The sequence below is a fragment of the Dermochelys coriacea genome, chromosome 3, assembly GCF_009764565.3.
Source record: "Dermochelys coriacea isolate rDerCor1 chromosome 3, rDerCor1.pri.v4, whole genome shotgun sequence".
Classification (NCBI taxonomy): Eukaryota; Metazoa; Chordata; order Testudines; family Dermochelyidae; genus Dermochelys; species Dermochelys coriacea.
In genome coordinates this window covers 147,461,188-147,481,317 of record NC_050070.1, presented here as the reverse complement: position 1 = coordinate 147,481,317, position 20,130 = coordinate 147,461,188, and the positions used below count along the sequence as shown (strand labels likewise).

The 20,130-nt window shown below is 39.0% G+C and overlaps 1 protein-coding gene across 21 annotated transcripts in view; it reads left to right on the top strand.

Annotated features, from left to right (window-relative positions):
• The window catches only part of HEATR5B (HEAT repeat containing 5B), a 97,133-nt gene that overhangs the window by 15,171 nt on the left and 61,832 nt on the right, over positions 1-20,130 (top strand). For 19 of the 21 annotated variants that reach the window (XM_043511512.1, XM_043511511.1, XM_038397400.2 and 16 more), the window contains 9 exons: positions 1,158-1,329; positions 3,774-3,931; positions 11,340-11,589; positions 13,760-13,915; positions 15,287-15,537; positions 15,996-16,107; positions 17,733-17,885; positions 18,196-18,295; positions 19,363-19,472. In XM_043511512.1, coding sequence (XP_043367447.1) covers positions 1,158-1,329; positions 3,774-3,931; positions 11,340-11,589; positions 13,760-13,915; positions 15,287-15,537; positions 15,996-16,107; positions 17,733-17,885; positions 18,196-18,295; positions 19,363-19,472 — 1,462 coding nt within the window. Of the gene's footprint in view, positions 1-1,157; positions 1,330-3,773; positions 3,932-7,694; positions 9,086-9,227; positions 11,590-13,759; positions 13,916-15,286; positions 15,538-15,995; positions 16,108-17,732; positions 17,886-18,195; positions 18,296-19,362; positions 19,473-20,130 lie in introns of those variants that run through there. The other 2 variants (XM_043511518.1, XM_043511519.1) reach the window with 2 other exon arrangements.

The following is a 20,130-nucleotide window of genomic DNA, read 5'->3' as shown; positions in this document are numbered from 1 at the left end:
GATAAGAAATTAAACTTCAGTTTAACTTTCGCACATTTCAACATCCAAACTTCATCACATATGTATGTTTGGAGTTCTAGATTTTATGGCAATCCTCAGACAAGGACCATTCCTACAATTGTACAAAACTTGTTAAAGCCAGATATTTAGCACGCAGTATATTAATTTTTCACTAGAATGCTTTGTTTGACAAAATTACTCCAAATCAACAATGAAAACACACAAAAAGAACTAGTCCAAGCTTTGCCCACAGACTGGTGGAGAATATGGATGAGGTGGAGAGTTACACAAATTCTCAGCAAGAAGTCAGTCTGAGATGTTAAATCTCACTAGACTGGGGAGACGGTACACATTATGGATTTTGACATATAGAATAGGATAATATTTCTTTCCGGAAAGCCTCTGTCAGTTATGACTAGCACATTCTGCTCAGTTTACAGTATCAGAGGTCCTTCGACTCTTGGATCTGTCTTCATCTCTAGGTGTCCCTTACAGTCTTGTATACAAAGGAGGCTGAAAGTGTGGATTACTTCAGATATTTCAAGGCTAGTTGCATAGGCGCCAACTTTTCTTGGAGCCGGTGGGTGCTCATGCCGCCCTGCCCGACTCTGCCCCTGCCCCGTCCCCATTCCAACACCTTCCCCAAATCCTGGCCCTGGCCCTGCCTCTTTCCCGCCTCCTCCCCTGAGTGTGCCATGTTCCTGCTCTTCCCCCCTCCCTCCCACAGCTTGTGACGCCACGAAACAATTGGTTTGCGGTGGCAAGTGCTGGGAGGAGAAGCAGGGACAGCGAGCTCTGGGGAGGAGGCGGAGATGAGCTGGGGCAGGGTGGCGGTGCCGATGGGTGCAGAGCATCCACCAATTTTTCCTTTTGGGTGCTCCAGCCCCGGAGCACCCATGGAGTCAGCGCCTATGGCTAGTTGAGTATATTAAAACAAAAGAGGTGCCATGCTTTTGAAGTTTTTGCATAATCCCATGGTTTTTCTTCAGTGGTTACTCCAGCCAAGTTATCTGGGGTTTAATGGGAGAGACAAAAACAAAAAGCCAATCAGAAGCGGTTCATATTAACGTCTGCCAAATAAACCTAATGCATAGACTTAATGACAGAAGGGAAAAAGTAGGTTGTAGTAGTATTCTATTATTCTTATTTTCCTACAGTGCCTACTGGAACTACAGAATGAAGCTGTATTTATGTGGACTGCAGAGCTAGAAAATGTAGCAACACTCTGCTTTAAAGCTCTGGAAAACTCAAATTATGGTGTACGAGTTGCAGTGTCAAATCTTTTGGGGACAGTCATGGCGACAGCATTGATACCAAAACAAGCGACAGGTATTGCATTATATGAGCGCATGGCATGGTGTGTTATTGTTTCAGTGCTTCAGAGTAGCAGCCGTGTTAGTCTGTATTCGCAAAAAGAAAAGGAGTACTGGGGGCACCTTAGAGACTAACAAATTTATTAGAGCATAAGCTTTCGTGAGCTACAGCTCACTTCATCGGATGAAGCTGTAGCTCACGAAAGCTTATGCTCTAATAAATTTGTTAGTCTCTAAGGTGCCACCAGTACTCCTTTTCTTTTTGTTTCAGTGCATGGACTCTTAAATTTTAAAATGAATAAACTAAAATGAGTGAAGTCTGTGGATTTCCTATTAAATTCCCATAAGGAGATAAAGGCAGTAGTTTAGTTTTAATTTACAAAAAGGTAGTTCACCTGGCATAAAACATGAAAACAAAACTGTGAACAAAAGCACAGTAGCTAAGATCTCAACTGTGGTTCCTCAAGACTAGCATTATACATGCAGATCTCCAACATATTCCCAAACCCATCACTAGAGCTCTGTATCTGTCACGGAGGTTGCAGAAGTCATGGATTCCGTGACCTTCCGCAACCTCTGTGACTTCTGCAGGGGCCAGTGTGGCTGACCCCACAGCTGCCCAAGCAGCTGGCTCTGGGGTCAGCTGCTCAGGTGGCCACTGGCAGTGGTCCCGGGACAGCTGGAGCAGCCGCAGTCTGTGGCCCCTGCCAGCGGTCTCTGGGCAGCTGGCCGGAACAGTGGTGTTCTGCGGCCCCTGGCGTCTGGTGCCGCTGGCCCTGGCTGGCCCCCCAGCAGTGTCCCGAACTCCCCCCGTCAGCTGCGGCCTTCCAGCGCCGTCTCACCCTCTCCCCCTAAGATTTAATCACAGGTATTTTTAGTAAAAGTCATGGACAGGTCATGGGCCGGGCATTTTTGTTTATTGCCCATGACCTGTCCATGACTTACTAAAAATACCTGTGACTAAATCATAGCTTACTCATCGCAACTGTAGCCTGATCCACCTTGTAAAATGTGTAGTTGCTGGAATACCCACCTATGTCATCCTCTGCCCCTTGTAGACAGATATTGCGATAAATATGTAGAAGGTAAATACCTAGTTTAAGGTTTCAGAGTAGTAGCCGTGTTAGTCTGTATTCGCAAAAAGAAAAGGAGTACTTGTGGCACCTTAGAGACTAACAAATTTATTTGAGCATAAGCTTTCGTGAGCTACATCCAATGAAGCGAGCTGTAGCTCGTGAAAGCTTATGCTCAAATAAATTTGTTAGTCTCTAAGGTGCCACAAGTACTCCTTTTCTTTTTACCTAGTTTAACAATCTCAGAATAATGAAACCTAAAATACTCTTTTACCTTTTTTTAAAAAAAAAAAAGCTTGAAATCTCACATTCAAGCTCTGTATATGGTCAGATTTATTGGCTCCATCATTCTCAAAGGGGCATAGCTCCATAGCCATAGCACTCATGGAATATGTAATCTAGGCAAGGGTCAGACCGGCTTAGGCATTTTTGCAGTTGTGTGATCTAACCATGGCAGTCAAAACACCTGAGCCTTGTTTATGCTAAAGCCTCTGCTGGCACTACCACAGGTGGGTCCAAAAAATTCCTAGTGTAGGTGGAAATTATGGGTCCAAAAAATTCCTAGTGTAGACAAGACTTGAGAACCAGATTCTGATCTCTCATATGTGCACTAGTACGTTGCCTTATGTAAGAAAAAGCTGCTATTGTGCATGCATGTGAAAAGACAGTCATGAGTAATTTAAAATGTGTGAATTTATAGTGATGCATATCTCTCGATATTGAAGGTTAGAATTAGGTCCGTATATCTTATTTTATTTTTTCTTACTTACTTTCTCAACCCCCACCATCACCACACACATAAACCTGAAACATAAACACTTTCAAATGGGGGAGGATTCTATTATTTTAAAAATAAGGCTTTATTTATGAACTTACGTTATATGGCTGAGAAGTACTGAATGTGACACTCTCTGCAAATATCAGGTTGTTCCATCAATGTGACCACAGGAATTGCTAGGGAGAAATGCAGAGTGCTTCTTTTCCCCTAAACCATGTTACCATGGGGAAACAAGAGGCTAGACTTGGCCATCTCCCTTCATTTCAACTGTGTTTCCCCCTCCCTTGGAGAATTTGCACACCTGGCTATAGACCTGTACTTTTGTATATTGATGCTGGCAGCAGTAGTTTGAGACAGATTGGAATAGTTTGATCCTCATAGTTTTATTTTGCTTTTGGTATGGCAGCTGTGTGAGCGTCTTGGTGAAGAGCACAGGTGGGAGTCTTCCACTGAGAATTCAAAATAATAAAAATAAAAAAAAAAGGGGATTTTAAACTGGATTCATGGTGGCAGGAATGATGTGAATATTTAATGGTGGGTCTTAAGATGGCTAGATTGTCTTGTTTTAAACAGTATATAATTAAATGATTGCTGTTCTCTTTCCAAAAGTGATGCGTCAGAATGTGAAGCGGGCTACACTGGAAGAAGTCTTAGAACTTATGGCCACAGGGTTTCTTCGAGGAGGGTCAGGATTCCTAAAAAGTGGTGGTGAGATGTTGAAAGTAGGAGGGTCTGTCAATCGGGAAGTGCGAGTTGGTGTCACGCAGGTTTGTGATAACTGTTAGAAGTTTTTTTCCTTTCATGTTTTCTGAAAATGTAATAGCTCCAGGGTATATATTGTTATTAGCCCTGTTTGGGGAAAAATGTGACTATATAGGCTTATTAAGTTACTGTTCTTGTATTTGTCCCAAAACAGTAGGATTGCATAAATGTGTAATGCACTTTCTTAATTTGGCAATTTGTATAAACTTATATAGGAATTCAAGTTGACTTACCTGTTGTTCACCAGAGATAGTTACATTAGTTCCATGCACTACATAAACATTACTATTATTTTTTAGCTAGTAGTACTGGCTGACTTTTGAAAGCTTGCTTTTTTTTTTTTAATTTAGAGAATATGACAACTACAGATTAGAGTTTGCCATGTATACTGGATATATGAAAAATATCATCCAGTCACAATATGCTAAGGGTACTCCTTAAAACCATTTGAAAAACTGATGATTCAGAATGCAACTTAACTTGTATTTCCTCTAGAGAGAATGTTACTACTGTTCTCTGTGATCTGCATTGGCTACCAATTGGTTTCTGGATAAAGTTTGCAGCCCTAAATCGTTTTGATCCTGGCAAGCTTGCTAAACCATCTCTATTCCCTCATGTTACTGTAGCAGCTGAGATCTGCTGAGGTACTCAAGGTCCCAGTCACTTGGTTTAAAGCAAATAGAGCTGGGCATCAGTATGGGTCCCCAACTCTGACATATACTTCCTCCTGTAGTCTGCTTACTCGAGCCCTGATCTGTTGAGGCTCAGTGTGCAATGCAAGACTCATTTGTTTTTCTCCAAGGGTCCTTTGCATATTCCAACTCTTTGAATGCTCCGACCAGTGCAGCCTGAGTTATGGAATTCTAGCAAGCAGTAGCTGTTGGAGTGTTCATATGCCCCCCTTCTCAGTGAACAGTGAACGTGTCAGGGTGAGGGCAGAAAAGGGGGGTGGCTCTCCAGCTGCTTCAGTTCCATCCAGCCATCACCAGCTGCATGGATTAGGAACTGCTCCAGGGTGTTCCTAAATCTGTAGCTAGTTTGATCTAGTTAGTGTAGTAATTAATAGTTTTGCCATTAGTATCATAGAGTAAGTTAGTTATAAGTTTTTGGGTGCCAAGGAGATGGAACCAAAGACTAAAACCCCCAGAGATTCAAAGGTGCATATCATGTCTGACTGTGTTTCTGGCGTCTGACGCACATGCCAGATTTGCTCAACTTTTTGCAACATAAGCAAAAAAGAGAGGGTCAGAACAGCCTTTGAGCAATTTTACTCTGAGAAGCTCTGTCAGCAAAACCATCCGAAACCAAGCAAATGCAAGGTTCATCACAGAGACCAGTTTAGGCCTTGAGCGAATCTGCAAGGAAGAAAGTTTAAAGCTGCCTCCTCAGTACTAAGCACTGAAGGATCCGGAAACAGGAAGGATCTGAAGAGGGAAGCCTTTCCTACTGTGGTGTCAACCTCTATTTTCAGAGCCAACCCACAAGAAAAGGACTCAGACATTACAGGGAGCATGAATGCTCTATCCTCGTTGGTGCCAGCCTGTTTGAAAAGAGCCAGTCTGCAACAGGGTCTTCAGGGAACCTACTGGGTGTACAGATACTTGTGGTAGAATCAGGAGATGTTCTTTTTCAGATCCAATTCTGTTGGCTCCAAATGAGCCAGTTCCAAAAATTAAAGCTAAGGAAGCAGTGGTTTGAGGGAAAGATTAAGGATCTTAACACAGCACCACAACAAATAGTAATGGTGCAGGTACATTGATTGGGTCCACCTCTGACTCTGTCAGCGATTAACCCTTGTGTTGCAATTGAGCAGGACCTGGACATTTTCTTGGCACCAACTCAATTGGATGTTTCCGCAGGGACGAGATGGAGAGTTGAAGTCAGGATTTCTCCATTGCTCCTGCCACCTAAGGCTCCTTCTGTGCTAAAAGGCTGACAAATTGTACCAATTCCCTCAGGAAGGTCTTGCTTTGTTCCATTCTCATTCCTCTTCTAATTTGTTAGTAGAGGCTGCAGTACTTGAAGGGTACACAAGTTCACTCTGCTGATAGAGAAGGGAAAAGACTGGGTGTGTTTGGGAGGACAATATCTTCTTCAGCTCCTTTTACATTTGTGAATAGTAAATTATGAAGCTGTCATGGCTAGATATCAATATAATTTATGGGGAAACTTTGTGACATTCCTGAATGCACTACCAGAGGAGCATAAAAGATTAACAAATCCTTTTTTAGTGGAAGGGCGACATGTGGCTAAATATTCATTTAGAGCAGCATTTGACTCTTTAGATGCATCAGCTAGAGCAATGACTTCAGCTGTTGCATTAAGAAAACATACTTGGGTTAGATTAATGCGTCTTTCTCGGAAGACAAGGATGAGATTTGAGGATCTTCCCTTTGAAGATGGCTTGCTTTGTGCACAGTCAGATGACTTGCTAGGGAAAATGAAGAATAACAGATCTACAGTTAGACCTTTGGAGTTTAATACAACAAGATCATCTGCAGTTCCATTTTTCCTATACCAGAGACAATATCCACTTTCTTCGTTGTTGGTTTCTTACTCCTATCAGAGGAAGAATTATTATTACCAACCTCATCATCATTCCTCTCAACAACAACAGCAAACCAAAAAGAGGTCATTTAAGTATCACAATAAGAAAGGCAATCTTCAACATCATTGTGTTCTGCAGTTCCTCCAAGATCACAGAGTTGACAAAAAGTCACAGCTACAAGTCAGCCTTGTTACATTCTGTTATCCTCTGTTTGGGGAACCACCTGTCCTGTTTTTACCAGCAGTGGGAATTAATAACATTGGGCAGCTGTATTCTAGAGATTATTGAATGTGGTTATTTGGTACAGTTCAAATCCCTTTCTTCCACCAACCCCTCTTTTTAGGGGGCTTACTTCCCTAGTCCTTCTCGCATGAACAGAGAGCAACAATACCCAAAGTCCAAAGGTGCAAACAATTTGATGTTTATTGGGGTGAACTTCCAGCAAGCATGATTCTGATTTCCTTCCTTAGTGTCCCCCTTCCCAGCTCTGACACCACAGAGCCTTACCTGTTTCCCTGTTCCCATTTCCCCCCTTAGCAAAACATGTTTTCAATTTCCCCAGCCCCATTCCCTGTTCCCATTCCCCCCCCTTAGCAAAACATGATTCCAATTCCCTATTCCCATTTCCCCCCTCTTACTTCCTGATTGACTGCAGACTATATAGTAAAACTTGTTCTGCTTAGCTATACCTTAACCTATCATTTTACTGAAATTTAACTAAGGAATCCTAACATATTGTAACATGATTATGTAACCAATTATATCCCACCACCTTAATTAGTTTACACCCAGCAAAATTAATTATACAGCAGACAGAAACAATCACAGAACCAGACAGAGACCATGCAAATAAACAATGGCAAAGTGGGAACTATAATGACAAAACAATACAGAAGTGAGGATTTCACAATTACACCTATTGATAAGTGAGTTCTTGCCAGACAGGATGCTATCAAACTAAGTTTCCTTTTACATCTTCTAGGCACTTACCTTTCTCTGGAGGTGATAGGCATTATCAGGACAGGATTGTATTCCTAACAGCCCAATAGCACCTTATTTCAATGTGACTAGTTTGGAATGGGAGGATGTGACCGGTCGCTTCCCAGCTTATGGCTGCCTCTGCTGCTTAGCCAAAGGCCTTAGTTTAAGAACATGTCACAGTAAGAGAAGGACCTTACGCCGGCAGACAGTGATTTTGATTCTTTCTTTTATACCTCTATAACTAGCTAAGTGATAAGAATACACCTAAATTAGAGTATAGGCCTTTACAGATAGGCCTGAATATCTATATCCTAACACCTCTCTCCTGTTCTGTCCTCAGTGAAGGACCTGGTTCATTTGGGTTTGCTCAGAGAGGAGGTTGTTCCTATTAAAGAGTCTAGTTTCTGCATGTTATCTCTAACTTCTATAATCTGTTCTCTGTGCCTTCAGGAGTGGTTTGCAGCTCTGGATTTGCATTTCCACATTTCAGTACGGCCATTTCACTGGAAATATCTGCATTTTGCTGTAGGAGAGGAGTATTTTCATATAAGGTCCTCCCTTCTGGTTTTTCTACAGCCCCGAGAGTGTTTTAAAATGTCACTGTAGTAGCAGCATATCTGAGAAAGCAAGAGATTTATGTATATCCCTTACCTTAACGACTGGTTAATAAAATTTTGTCGAAGGAAGAGACCCTGTTTCATGTAAAACAAATATTAACTTTTTCCAGTCTGGAATTACATATAAATTGGGGGAAAATCACTCCTAAATCCAACTGAAAGGATCCTTTCCTATAGGGATCATATTGGACTCAGTTATAGCAAAAGCCTTTCTTCCAGAAGAAAGGTTTATAAAATTAAAATAATCTTTACATCTCCTACTGCAGTTTCCTCAACAGCCAATGCTATTTTTTCCTCTGTTTAATGGGTCTCTTAGCATCAGCTACATCAGAGACCCCGCATGCTAATCCTTGGATGAGAGGTCTGCAGCACTAGCTAGGGAGAAATTACAAACCAGGCATACACATTGCAAATTGGTAATTCCACAGTAGGAGTTAGCAGCACTTATGTGGTGGACATGCAGTCTAAATGTGATGAAAGGTATACCATTCAGTTTCACTCTATGCCATCAGTAATATTTACCTCCAATGCATCTACTCTGGATGGGGGGCCCACTTAAACAACAGTATTGTGGTCAGGGGGCACTGGTCACCAGGAGAAAAGACACTTCATATCACCGTGTTATCTGAGAGCAATCGGGCTGGCTCTCAGATATCCCTCCCTCAGGTCAGACACAAAGTAGTTCAGGAGGTAACATACAATGTGACACCATTATATTAGCTAAACAAACAAGGTGGAGCTCATTCTCTACAATTGGGCAAATTTCATCTTTGGGATTAATATATAGAACAAGGTGTTCACCCAATAGCGATTCATGTGTCGGGGAACAAAACTCCCTTTTAGACCACCTGAGCAGGTCGACCTGTCCAGTGCACGAGTGATCTTTAAAAGAAAGTAGTAACGCACCTCTTTAGGTTGTAGGGGAAGCCTGTAATACACCTTATTGTATCCAAAAACAACAAGAAGCATGCAAGATTTTTCTCAAGGGCAAATGGCCATGGCCTCTGTATCAGGTGAAATGCATCCGATGAAGTGAGCTGTAGCTCACGAAAGCTTATGCTCTAATAAATTTGTTAGTCTCTAAGGTGCCACAAGTACTCCTTTTCTTTTTGCGAATACAGACTAACACGGCTGCTACTCTGAAACCTGTATCAGGTGAGTTTCTAATAAGTTGGAGTCAAGGCCTCATATGCATTTCCCCCAGTTCCTTTATTCAAAGAGTGATAAAGTAAAACGAGACAGAGCCAGGGTAATTTTAATAGCACTAGCCTGGGCCAGACAACAGTGGGAACTGGACTTGATTCACATTAATCAAACTTCTGCTGTTGGCACCGGACTTGTTGACACAACAATGAGGGAAGATCTGTCACCCGGATCTTCATTCTCTTCGTTTAACAGCACGGGGAGTTAGACTGTGAGATTATTAGAAAACGTAAGAGGTATGAAATGTTCGGATAAATACAAGGAAAGAGTCCTGATGAGAAAGTCATGGTTATAAATGAAAAAGGCTTTTGTTGTGGGTTTCCATGTATGATATAGATCCTTTACAGAACCTATTAGTTACATATTGGAATATCTATTGTATCTTAAGAGAACAGGTCTTTCATTATCTTCAGTGAAGGTTCACCTTCCAGCCGTATTAGCATAGCAGGATCCTGTGGACAGTAAATTGATCTTTACTCATGATGTGATTACAAGGTTCTTAAAAGGTCTTAATAATCTCTATCCTCCAGGCATCCTACCCCATTTGGGATTTAAACATAATGCTTTCACAATTGATTAAACCGCCCTCTGAACCTGTGGGAAGCTGTATGTTGTTCCATCTGTCTATTAAGACAGTATTTTTGTTAGCTATTACTTCTGCCAGATATAAGATGGCTGCTGTTTTTGAGAGGAATGATGTAGAGGCTGGTAATAATAATAAATGAATTGCATACCCTAATGGCTGATCCATTATGTGTTCTTTTTCATAAAGATAAAGTAATTTTTTGTACACACCCAAGGTTTCTACCAAAAGTGGTTCAGATTTTCATATAAACCAGTGTACTCTGCCCCACCTCCTCCTCCTCTCCCCCAACCTCACACTCAACATGGAGATACTAGATTATATACACTTTCATTAAACACTGCTCTTCAGATTTGGAATCTAGGTCTGATAAAAAATTTGGCAAGACAGTTTTACAGCCCTTGTTCAATTAGGACTTTGTGGTCCCAACATCTTGAACTGGAATTACTGCTTGTTTAATCTGTCCCAAGAATGAAAATGTGCAGAGGACGCTTGAAGAAAAAATTTAGGTTCCTTACATGTAACTGAAGTTCTTTGTGGTAGACTCTGCATATTCACACCCCCGTCCACCATTTCCCACTGCTTTGGAGTCCTACTTACCAAAAGACCTGGGGCCACAGGGGAAGGAACTTAAATGGCTGGAGCTCCATGCCCCTTTTGTACTCTCACCCGGGAACATTCACTGAAAGAGGGGAGAGGATGTGTGAGCACTCCCAACGTCTACTGCTAGCTAGAATTCTGCTGTTCAAGCTGCACCCGTGGGAGCATCCCAGGGTGTGCATATACAGAATTTATCTTGAAGCACTCCAGTTAAAAGTAAGTAAACTTCATTTTTCCGAGGCTCTTTTAGGGAGTGGTGGGGTTTCATGGTAGATGGAAGACTAACAGCCATAACTTTTTTTATGACTGTACAACACAGTGCTTTAAAACGTGTATACTTATTTTTGATTGTATAAATATATAACATATTGGCAATCGGGGTTAAAAACAAAGGAGAAAAGCACTCTTTGAATATATTTTGTACCATTCATATGGCAAGCCTATATAAATATATTGTCAACTTATTTTATATGATTAAAACGTTTCTTCCAAAGGGACATAGTGATGTGAAAGTACATGGCATTTGCAGTGATTGGATTACAGCTATTCTCTTGCATAACGTTAGGCTTTACTGAATGCTTTTTCTTTTGTTTGGTCAGTTCACAGCAACTTTAGACATTTGACCAAATGATCAGTCCTCAATGTTTTTTTTTTTTGTTTTGTTTTTTTAAACTGGATTAGATGATTTATAACACATTCATCATGCTTGCCATTGTTGAGAGTTTTAAAAAAAGAAGCCAGCAACACACAGAACCCTAAAAGTGCCTTTTTGTTTTTTGCTTTGACTAGACTTTCCTCTTATCTTCGTAAAGCCTTCTAGAGTGAATAAATATGCCTTTTTGTTCCTGTTTGCATTGAATATATATATCTTGTATTTGCAGGCATATGTTGTCTTTGTTACAACGCTAGGTGGACAGTGGTTGGAGCGCAATTTTGCTACATTTTTGTCCCATGTCCTGGATCTGGTGTCCCATCCTCGTGCAACTCAGACTCATGTAGAGGCAGTATACTCTCGAAGATGTGTGTCCTTTATCCTGAGAGCAACCGTAGGCAGTTTATTAGGGGAGAAAGCACAGATTGCAGCTGCCAAAGATATTTGTCAAGCCATTGGTAAACAAATGAAGGCAGTGGGTAAGAAACTTTTTTCTTTATTTAGGAAACAAGTGGAGCAAAACTTTAACAATGTTTTTTCTCTACTCGTGAATGATTACTGCAGTTATGCTGTTAAATTACTCAGCTGTTTTTTTTCTCAGTCAGTTTGCAATGTTAAAGTTATCCATACTAAAAATTTGGTTCTACTCTGAAGAGTGATTCTGCGCAAGTGGCATTGTGGAGAGTGGCATTTGTCATCTAGTTTACAAGTAAAAAGATTTTTTTTCAAACTGCTATCCCAGAAAATTGTCTTATGGTCTCTAAAAATGAAGCTGGGTTCTTTCCTTCTTATGCATTATTACCTCTACTAATCACACAGGTCATATTAGGCCCTGAAATAAACCCATGCATTCTTCCAGAAATGTAATTTGATTTTACAGAGCATATTTTGAAGACAATGGAGTCACAAAAGATAAATGTGGCCATAACTTGGCTTGCAGAATCTTTAATTATTCGTGATTGTCTCTGAGAAGGAAAGATTCAAAGATCCCATGGAAAGTTTTACAGATCTGGCAATTAAAATGAATCATTTTACTTATAAAATGAGAAAATTTGAGCTGGAGATTGAGACAGTAAACTGGAACTGCACAGTAACATTTTCACAGAATAATTTTTCCAGGTACAATGTCCTAGTGAAAACTACAGTTAAGATATCAGGAATTTCATCAGAATTCCTATTTTTCATGGTCATAGCTGTCTGAAAAATTCTCCTTTGGGGGATGATACTTCTGTCATTGATCTCATCTCAGAAATTGCTTCCCCACCATAGTTAGCAGAAAATCCCCTTAGAAATTTTAAATTATTGGAAGAGCAATACATAATTTTTTCATCATTTTTGAGACATTTGGTTTTTGTTCACCAATAACCCAAAAATGGCTGAACAAAGAAACTCCACATTTTGCATTTCCTTATTTTGTAATCACCCCTTTGTTAGGTTTGTGATGTGATGGAAATGAAGTTATGTGACTGAAAAATCACTTTTGAGCATGCTCATTTGTTGTCTGTCAATATTTTAGTAGATGTCAGTGTCCCCTCTGGTGTCCCTAAACCTCTGACAGGTAGAAACTGGGATTAGATGACTGGGATCGGGAAGGAATTTCCCCCCGAGTCAGATTGGCAGAATCCCTGGAGGTTTTTTCCTTCCTCTGCAGCATGGGCCATGGGTCACTTGCAGGTTTAAACTAGTGTCAATGCAGGATTCTCTCTAATTTGAAGTCTTTAGATCACGATTTGAGGACTTCAGTAACTCAGCCAGAGGTTATGGGTCTATTGCAGAGTGGGGAGGTTCTGTGGCCTGCAATGTGCAGGAGTCAGACTAGATGATCATGGTGGTCCCTTCTGGCCTTAGAGTCTATGAGGCGATGGATCACTTGATAAGTTTTCCTGTTCTGTTCACTCCCTCAGAAACATCTGGCACCAGCCACTGTTGGAAGACAGAATACTGGACTAAATGGATCATTGTCAGACCTAATATGGCCGTTCTTATGTTTATCACAATGTATATCCTCTTTACTTAGCCAGAATAGCCTAGGGATGCAGGAGGAAGAGTGGAAATGTCTCACTGAAACACACAGAGCAGAATGCCCCAAATTACATTACTGACTTTTTCTTTTATCCCATAGTAACTGGTGTGATTTCTTTTTTGTTATAAGCCTGCTTTTTGCAACCCCTCACATACATGTACATGCAAATTCTTGAAAGAAACAAAATCTAAAACTCTGCATAAATATATTAAGATTACATTTTAATAAATGTGTGTGTATATATACACACACATGGGGGGGTGTATATATAACATGTCCATATTTTCTGTGTAGTCACCTTTGCTATTTTAGAACTGCTCCATTTCTGAGCTAAATGACTTTTGTTATTATTCTAGTATCCAGAATAATTTCTGTCATCCATTGTAAATGAGGCTTGGTTGAACTATTTACTTTAGCTTTTGCTAATAACCATAAAGGTGTTAAATTTTGGGGGGATTTTTTTGTCATGTCATTGTAAATAGAAAACTTGTGGTTGCATTTGCATTTTTAAGGCTGTTGCCAAAACTAAATAGTCTCTGTCCAGCTTCTGAAGTGATTCTTATCCGTATTCAAGTGTGATTAAAGTGACAAAGTTTAGTAAGATATTTGCTTTTCTTCTTTTGCAGAAGCAGTTGTGAATGATACTAATGGCGAAAATAAATCGGGAGCTGCTGACGTAGCTGCAAGCCAACATGTGATGGTGTGTGCCCTTCAAGAGCTGGGTAGCCTGGTTCAGAGCCTGAATGCCACTGCATCTCCACTCATACAAGAACCCTCTATAGGTATGTGGATGAAGCTCAGCAGCTCTATATAGCAGTTCCTAAGACATTTTGAATAGTTATATGAAACACGGTTAAAATCTGGCAAAATATAATGGATAAATAACCATTTAAGAAACAAGGTGTTCCTGAGTATCTTCCTCAGGGTGAAATTTTTTAGGAAAGTTAATTGAAAATGGCCTAGCTGTTGCTGAGAAAAGGGAAAATAAGTTGTTTTGCTCATGTTAAAAAAAAAAAATTCTTAAAGTGGTTTTGTTGAAAAGCTCTGGTGCCTTCATGCTTTGTAGCAAGGGGAGGGAGTTGTCTTTGTGCCAGGGATGTGCCTTTTGCTGTTCCCAGGAAAAACTGCCCAAATTTGGCCAAATTATAAGCCTTTGAAAAATCTCAGCTTGCACATGTTCATTGGAGAGTTGTTAGCATTTAACAACAGGTAGATTATCTGAAAAATGTCTGTACTGAGAATGCAGCAGTGCAGGGGCTTTGCATGATTTTCCCTGCAGTTGCTTCTCTTAGCTACTGAGGGGGTACTGTGGCGTTGAGCATAGGAACTAAGGGCAAGGATACTCACTCCTGTGCTCTCAGTGCTTCCCTTGCTGGCACCCAAGCACTGAGAAGAAGGAAGACGCCTGACTCAAATACAGTGGGGATAAGAGCTGGACGTGGGGGTGATAGAGGGAGTAGATTGGGACATGGAGCCTATTGGAGGAGACTTGGACTGGCAGGTGACAGAAAAACTGGGAAATGGTGAGGGAAGAGAGACTAGGGCTGGCTGGGAATGGAGACTGGGATGAAGAGCCCAGGGGAAGAGACAGGCGCAGGGTACATGAGGAGGGTGCTCTTGAGACTAGGATGAAGAGTCCAGTGATTAGGGGAGGGGAGAAGACCGGACTGGGACGGGGTAGAAGTCTATATGACCCCTAGAGCACATTCCTATCCCGAACCTGGAATGGATCCCAAGATTTCTGAATCTTGCTATATCTCTGTTGTCATTAAATATTTGTGAAACCTACTGGCAAAATGTGTGTCTCATCCCCCTTTAGTGGCTGTTTAGGATGGCAGGCTACTGATGCTCTGTCACCTTGAGTTTGAGTGTCAGAGGCCTGTATTGTGGATCTAAAGGTTCCAGTCCTCCTGATGAACTATTTGGGGATCAGTATGATGCCATGTGATAGAATTTTTCAGTTTATTTTTTAAACATGTAGGAAATAACACACACAAAATGATGTTAAAAGAAAATTAAGATTGTAAAATCAAGCACTCAAAAGTTAGGAAACACCAGAATTAAGGCTGCCTCTGCAACGTTCAGTTGGGCCCCTTGTATAGATACATTGTGATAGTCTTTAATTACATGATCCCGTATTGTTTTTTCCATAGGGCTATTGGAGACGGTAACCTCAGTTCTTCTTCATCCAAGCATGGCTGCTCGACTAGCTGCTGCATGGTGCTTGCGCTGTGTAGCTGTGGCATTGCCTTTTCAGTTGACTCCATTTCTGGATAGATGCGCTGAAAGGCTCAACAATCTGAAGACCTCACCAGAAGCAGTTAGTGGCTACAGTTTTGCAATGGCTGCTTTACTAGGTGGAGTGCATCAGTGTCCCTTAGGTATTCCTCATGCAAAGGGAAAAGTGAGTTGATGATGAAGAACGTTTAATCTCTGGAATTGTACTATAGTAAAAGATATTTGTACTGAGAAATAAATGTTCCAACTGACTACGGGACACTGACCCTTAAAACTTCATTGAAACCTAACTAATGACTGATAAAGAACAAAAGTCATTTTTGGTATGCTTTTAGTTATTGTTTCACAGCTTTGTTTTCTCGTTGTGATTTCATTAAATTCTGTTTCAAGAATTAATTGATAACACAGACAAGTTGACTATATCAGCATTGCACATACATAAGAGTAGATAACCTGCCTAAAAAGTAATCTGGTCTTTACAAAATGTAAGATTGTTTGTTTGTTTGTTTATTTGAGAACATTTTAACATACACTAGAACATATGTAATAGGTTACTTTGTGGCACCTTCCTTAGCCGATTTAACTTCTATTTGAAATCCATTACTCTTTATCCTGTTATTGCAGATGGTAGTCAGTATTGCTGAGGATCTGTTACGAACTGCTGCTCAAAATAGCAGACTGTCCTTACAGCGCACTCAAGCTGGGTGGCTTTTACTTGGTGCACTTATGACTTTAGGTTTGTATGAGTAGCTGCTTTTTATTTTAGTTATATTGTTTTAATTTTTGTCCAGCCTTTCTGATATATCTATTGTGGTAAATACACTTCGTGCTGGAGCAATCAAAAACCTAGCGCAAGATTATTTATTCTAGGAGGAAAATTACTATGTTTGTATAGCATCATGTTCATAATTCAATGGTTAAATGTTCATTTATCCCTTTTTAAGTTAAACTGGAGTGGTATACTGATGCTTTTATATAAGCTGAATTACCATAGCAGGTCACAAAATTTTTCTGTTTAGTTCTGCATTTAGCAATAGCAAGTAGCTGATGCCTTGCAGAAAGGCAAACATCTCCCCCATTCCATAATTAATGTGCCTTACTTAATTATGTAATGCTTTGATAAATATGAGATGTGATTACCCATGTCAGTATCTCATCTCTAGGGAACAGTATAAATAATTATAACTGAACAACAACAGATCTTAATGGTCTTAATTATCAAGTTGTCTTTTTAAAATCCAACCCAGTATTTGGCTTTGACCTTCTGTGGCAGTGCATTCTGCAGATTGATCATACACTGAGAGGTTTTAAATATCCTCTCTCTAAATTTTAGTGGTCCAGTAACATTTTCTAGTTTATATTATGAGACAAGGTGAAAACGGGGAAGAACTCTATTCACTGCTCTCAGTCAGGTTCCCTCTCAAGTCTATTCTTTTTGCTCCAAGTAATCCTGCATTTTGCAAATGTGTTGTCATATGCGAGTCTTGAAATACATCAAACTATCTTTGTTGTCCTTCTAGGGACTTTTTCTGTTCTTTTTTCTTTTCTTTTCTTTTTTTTTAAAAAAAAAAAAAAAAAAAAAAAGCTTGCAACAGTGGATTTTATGCCCTCCAGAACTTTTTCTAAAACTTTTTGAAAAACTTACTATTAAAGCTAGATACTTCCAGTTAGTTTTTTTGTTTGTCTGTAATATGAACAGGTTAGCTTAGTTAAAAGAACATATCTTGCTCCAACTGAGAATATGATGAAAAACAAAAATGGAGACTGTTGTAGAAATCACTAATGTATTATTATAAAAACATCCAGGTTTTTAAAGGGACATTGTCAACTTAAATTTGCCCCCAAATTTAACATTTGTATAAACAAGACTCCGCAGAACCAAAGACTAATAGATATGTTTCCATTAATTAAAATAATCAATAAAAACAGTTGTTTGCAGTGTTGTTGTAGCTATGTTGGTCCTAGGATATTAGAGAGACAATGTGGATGAGGTAAAATCTTTTATTAGACCAACTTCTGTTGGTGAAAGAGACAAACTTTTGACCTATACCTCATCTACTTTGTCTCTCTAATAAAAACAGTTGTTAGTCAACAAATAAAAATACCCTTGCAGTTTGTTTACAGCACTTTTAACCTAAAAATGAGAATGACTTCCTTTATTTTATTTTTCTTTGTTCTAGCAGGAGGAAATGCAAAAAGTAAGCAATCAGTATATACAATGAAAAGTAATTGTATTCAGAAATCTCTATTGCGTAGCAATTTATTTTAGTCTTAGGTTATTAATTGACATACCCTTATTTTTTAATATATTGCACATTATAAATAGATGCCTCAATTTCAGATAAACATTTCCTTGATTAGGTCCTTCAGTTGTTCGGTACCATCTACCTAAGATGCTGCTGCTATGGCGAAATGTATTTCCTCGTTCTCTAAAGGAGCTGGAAGCAGAGAAAGCCCGAGGAGACTCTTTTACCTGGCAAGTAACATTGGAAGGTCGTGCTGGAGCTCTGTGCGGTAAGAATCACAAAGAAGTGGTGAAAGTTCATGTCCTGTTTCACAAATAACATACTCATATAGAGAATTTGTAATTCACCTCTTTCTATCAAAAAGTAATAGAAAAAGCATGCACAAAACTTGTTACATAATTAATTTTTTCCCATGTGTAATCTTACTAATTGTTTTATGACCTATGAGTTAATAAAAATGTGATTAAAAGTTGTTGTTTTTTTGATATCCTGTTAGCATCTGTAGCTTGGTTACTTGCTGAAATTTATTTCCATTTCTGTTGCAATTTAACTTTGACTGAAATGTTTTACATTGATAGCTATGAGGAGTTTCGTTGCTCACTGTCCTGAGCTCCTTACTGAAGATGTGATCAGAAAATTAATGACCCCCATAGAATGTGCCATGACAATGATGTCACAGTAAGTAGACAGCTTTTAAAATTCTCTTCTTGTCTGCATAATTTTTAAAGGAACAGGTTGAGGCTAAAAATGCCATTATTCAAAGAATCTTTACTGCTATTACAAACAATGGCTTACATTATCAATATGGAATAAAAAACCTAAGTTGTCACTGTTTCAGGTCTGAGTTTTACTTTTCACAGAGCCTGGATATTGAAATTGGTTCAGTAAGTTTCACTTGTATTTCTAGTTAGTTTTACTTGTAGTTTCTCATGCTGTGACCTTATGTTGCAGTCCTTGAATTTCCCACAGAGCAATGCTCATTTCTTTTTCTTGAAGTAAGATAGATTTTTTTTTTTTTTTAAATTTCATGAGAACACTAATTTTGGTCTTACGTTTTGTAAAAGTTTATCAGAAAACTTATATTCTGGGCCTATTTTGACTTCTCTTTAGAGAGACAGGGTAGGTCTGGGAAAGAAGAAGAAGAAAAAGAGCTCTATGTAAGGTTGAAAGATATTCTGTTTCACCAACAGAAGTTGGTCCAATAAAAGATACTATCTCACCCACCTTGTCTTCCTAATATTTTGGGACTGATGTGGCTACAACAACACTGCATACAACAATTGATTTGATTTCGTCACTTTAAACTCCCTTTTTGATTTTGGATTTCCAGCTCAATAAATTCTTGATTCCTTAGTTAATTAGTCCCTTCACAAAGAATAAGAACATGAAGAAATTAGAAGTAAAAATGAAGTTTGTTAATTAAAGTGGCCTATTAAACAATGTAACAGATGAAAAGGTTTTAAATATACATTACAGAAAACAAAACAAAGAGAGAAATTTACAGTAGTAGTAGTTTACTAATGTATTTTGATCTGCTCTTTGATTTGTAAGGTGGTAAAGATCCTCTCAGTACTGTTACTTCTGAAAACAAATGAATAATCTGAGTAACTTTGTTCAGAATAGTTTTCTGAACAGTGTACTCTTATCTCATCTACCACTTGCGTTTAAAAAAAATCCTAAATTCCCTATATCATAACATAATTAATGCTTGATTGTACCTAACTCTCTTCTTTTTGACACTGTAGCATTCCATCGGTAATTAAAGCCCATGGAGCTCATCTTAAAGCTAGTGCAGCTATGGTCCGTTTAAGACTTTATGACATTTTGGCTTTGTTACCTCCAAAAACGTATGAAGGTAAGTAAATATATATTTTTAAAGGGATTTACCAAATAAGAAAATGTAGTTATGCCTTTTGATGGATTCTGTGGTGGGTAAGGCTTAGATCCATACCAGTTGAAAAAGAAATAATTGTTTCAAAATCTTTACAGTGCAGCTTAAATATTTAAGATCTAAATTCACGGTTAAAAGAAATGATAGAGTTCAAAGGTGTGACAAATCTTCCATATGTATTGGATTTCTGTGATTTCAGTGAAAATACAGGACTAAGAAGATCCCATGTAATTATTTCAAAGTAAAAGATAACATTAGTAAGATAAAAATGGAAATTCTCTAGAGGATGAAGAATATAGTATTAGAATTTTAAATATTATCAATTTAGATGCATAATTTGTACACTGCATAGTAGAGCAGAACGCATACAGTGTATGTAATATATATGTACAGAAGATGAAGTTCCAATTTGTAGAATTTTAGGAGAATTTTAAATTTGTAGTATTTTATGTTTTATTTAACAAATACAATAAACTGATGTAACAAATACAGAATGATATTTTAAGGTAGATACACAAAGGATGGAGATAAGATTCATTTCCTGGTTTTAAGTTTATGGTTTCTTAGTCTTTAACATTAATGCAGTACTAGATTGATGTACATAGTGGATAAAAATCCATAA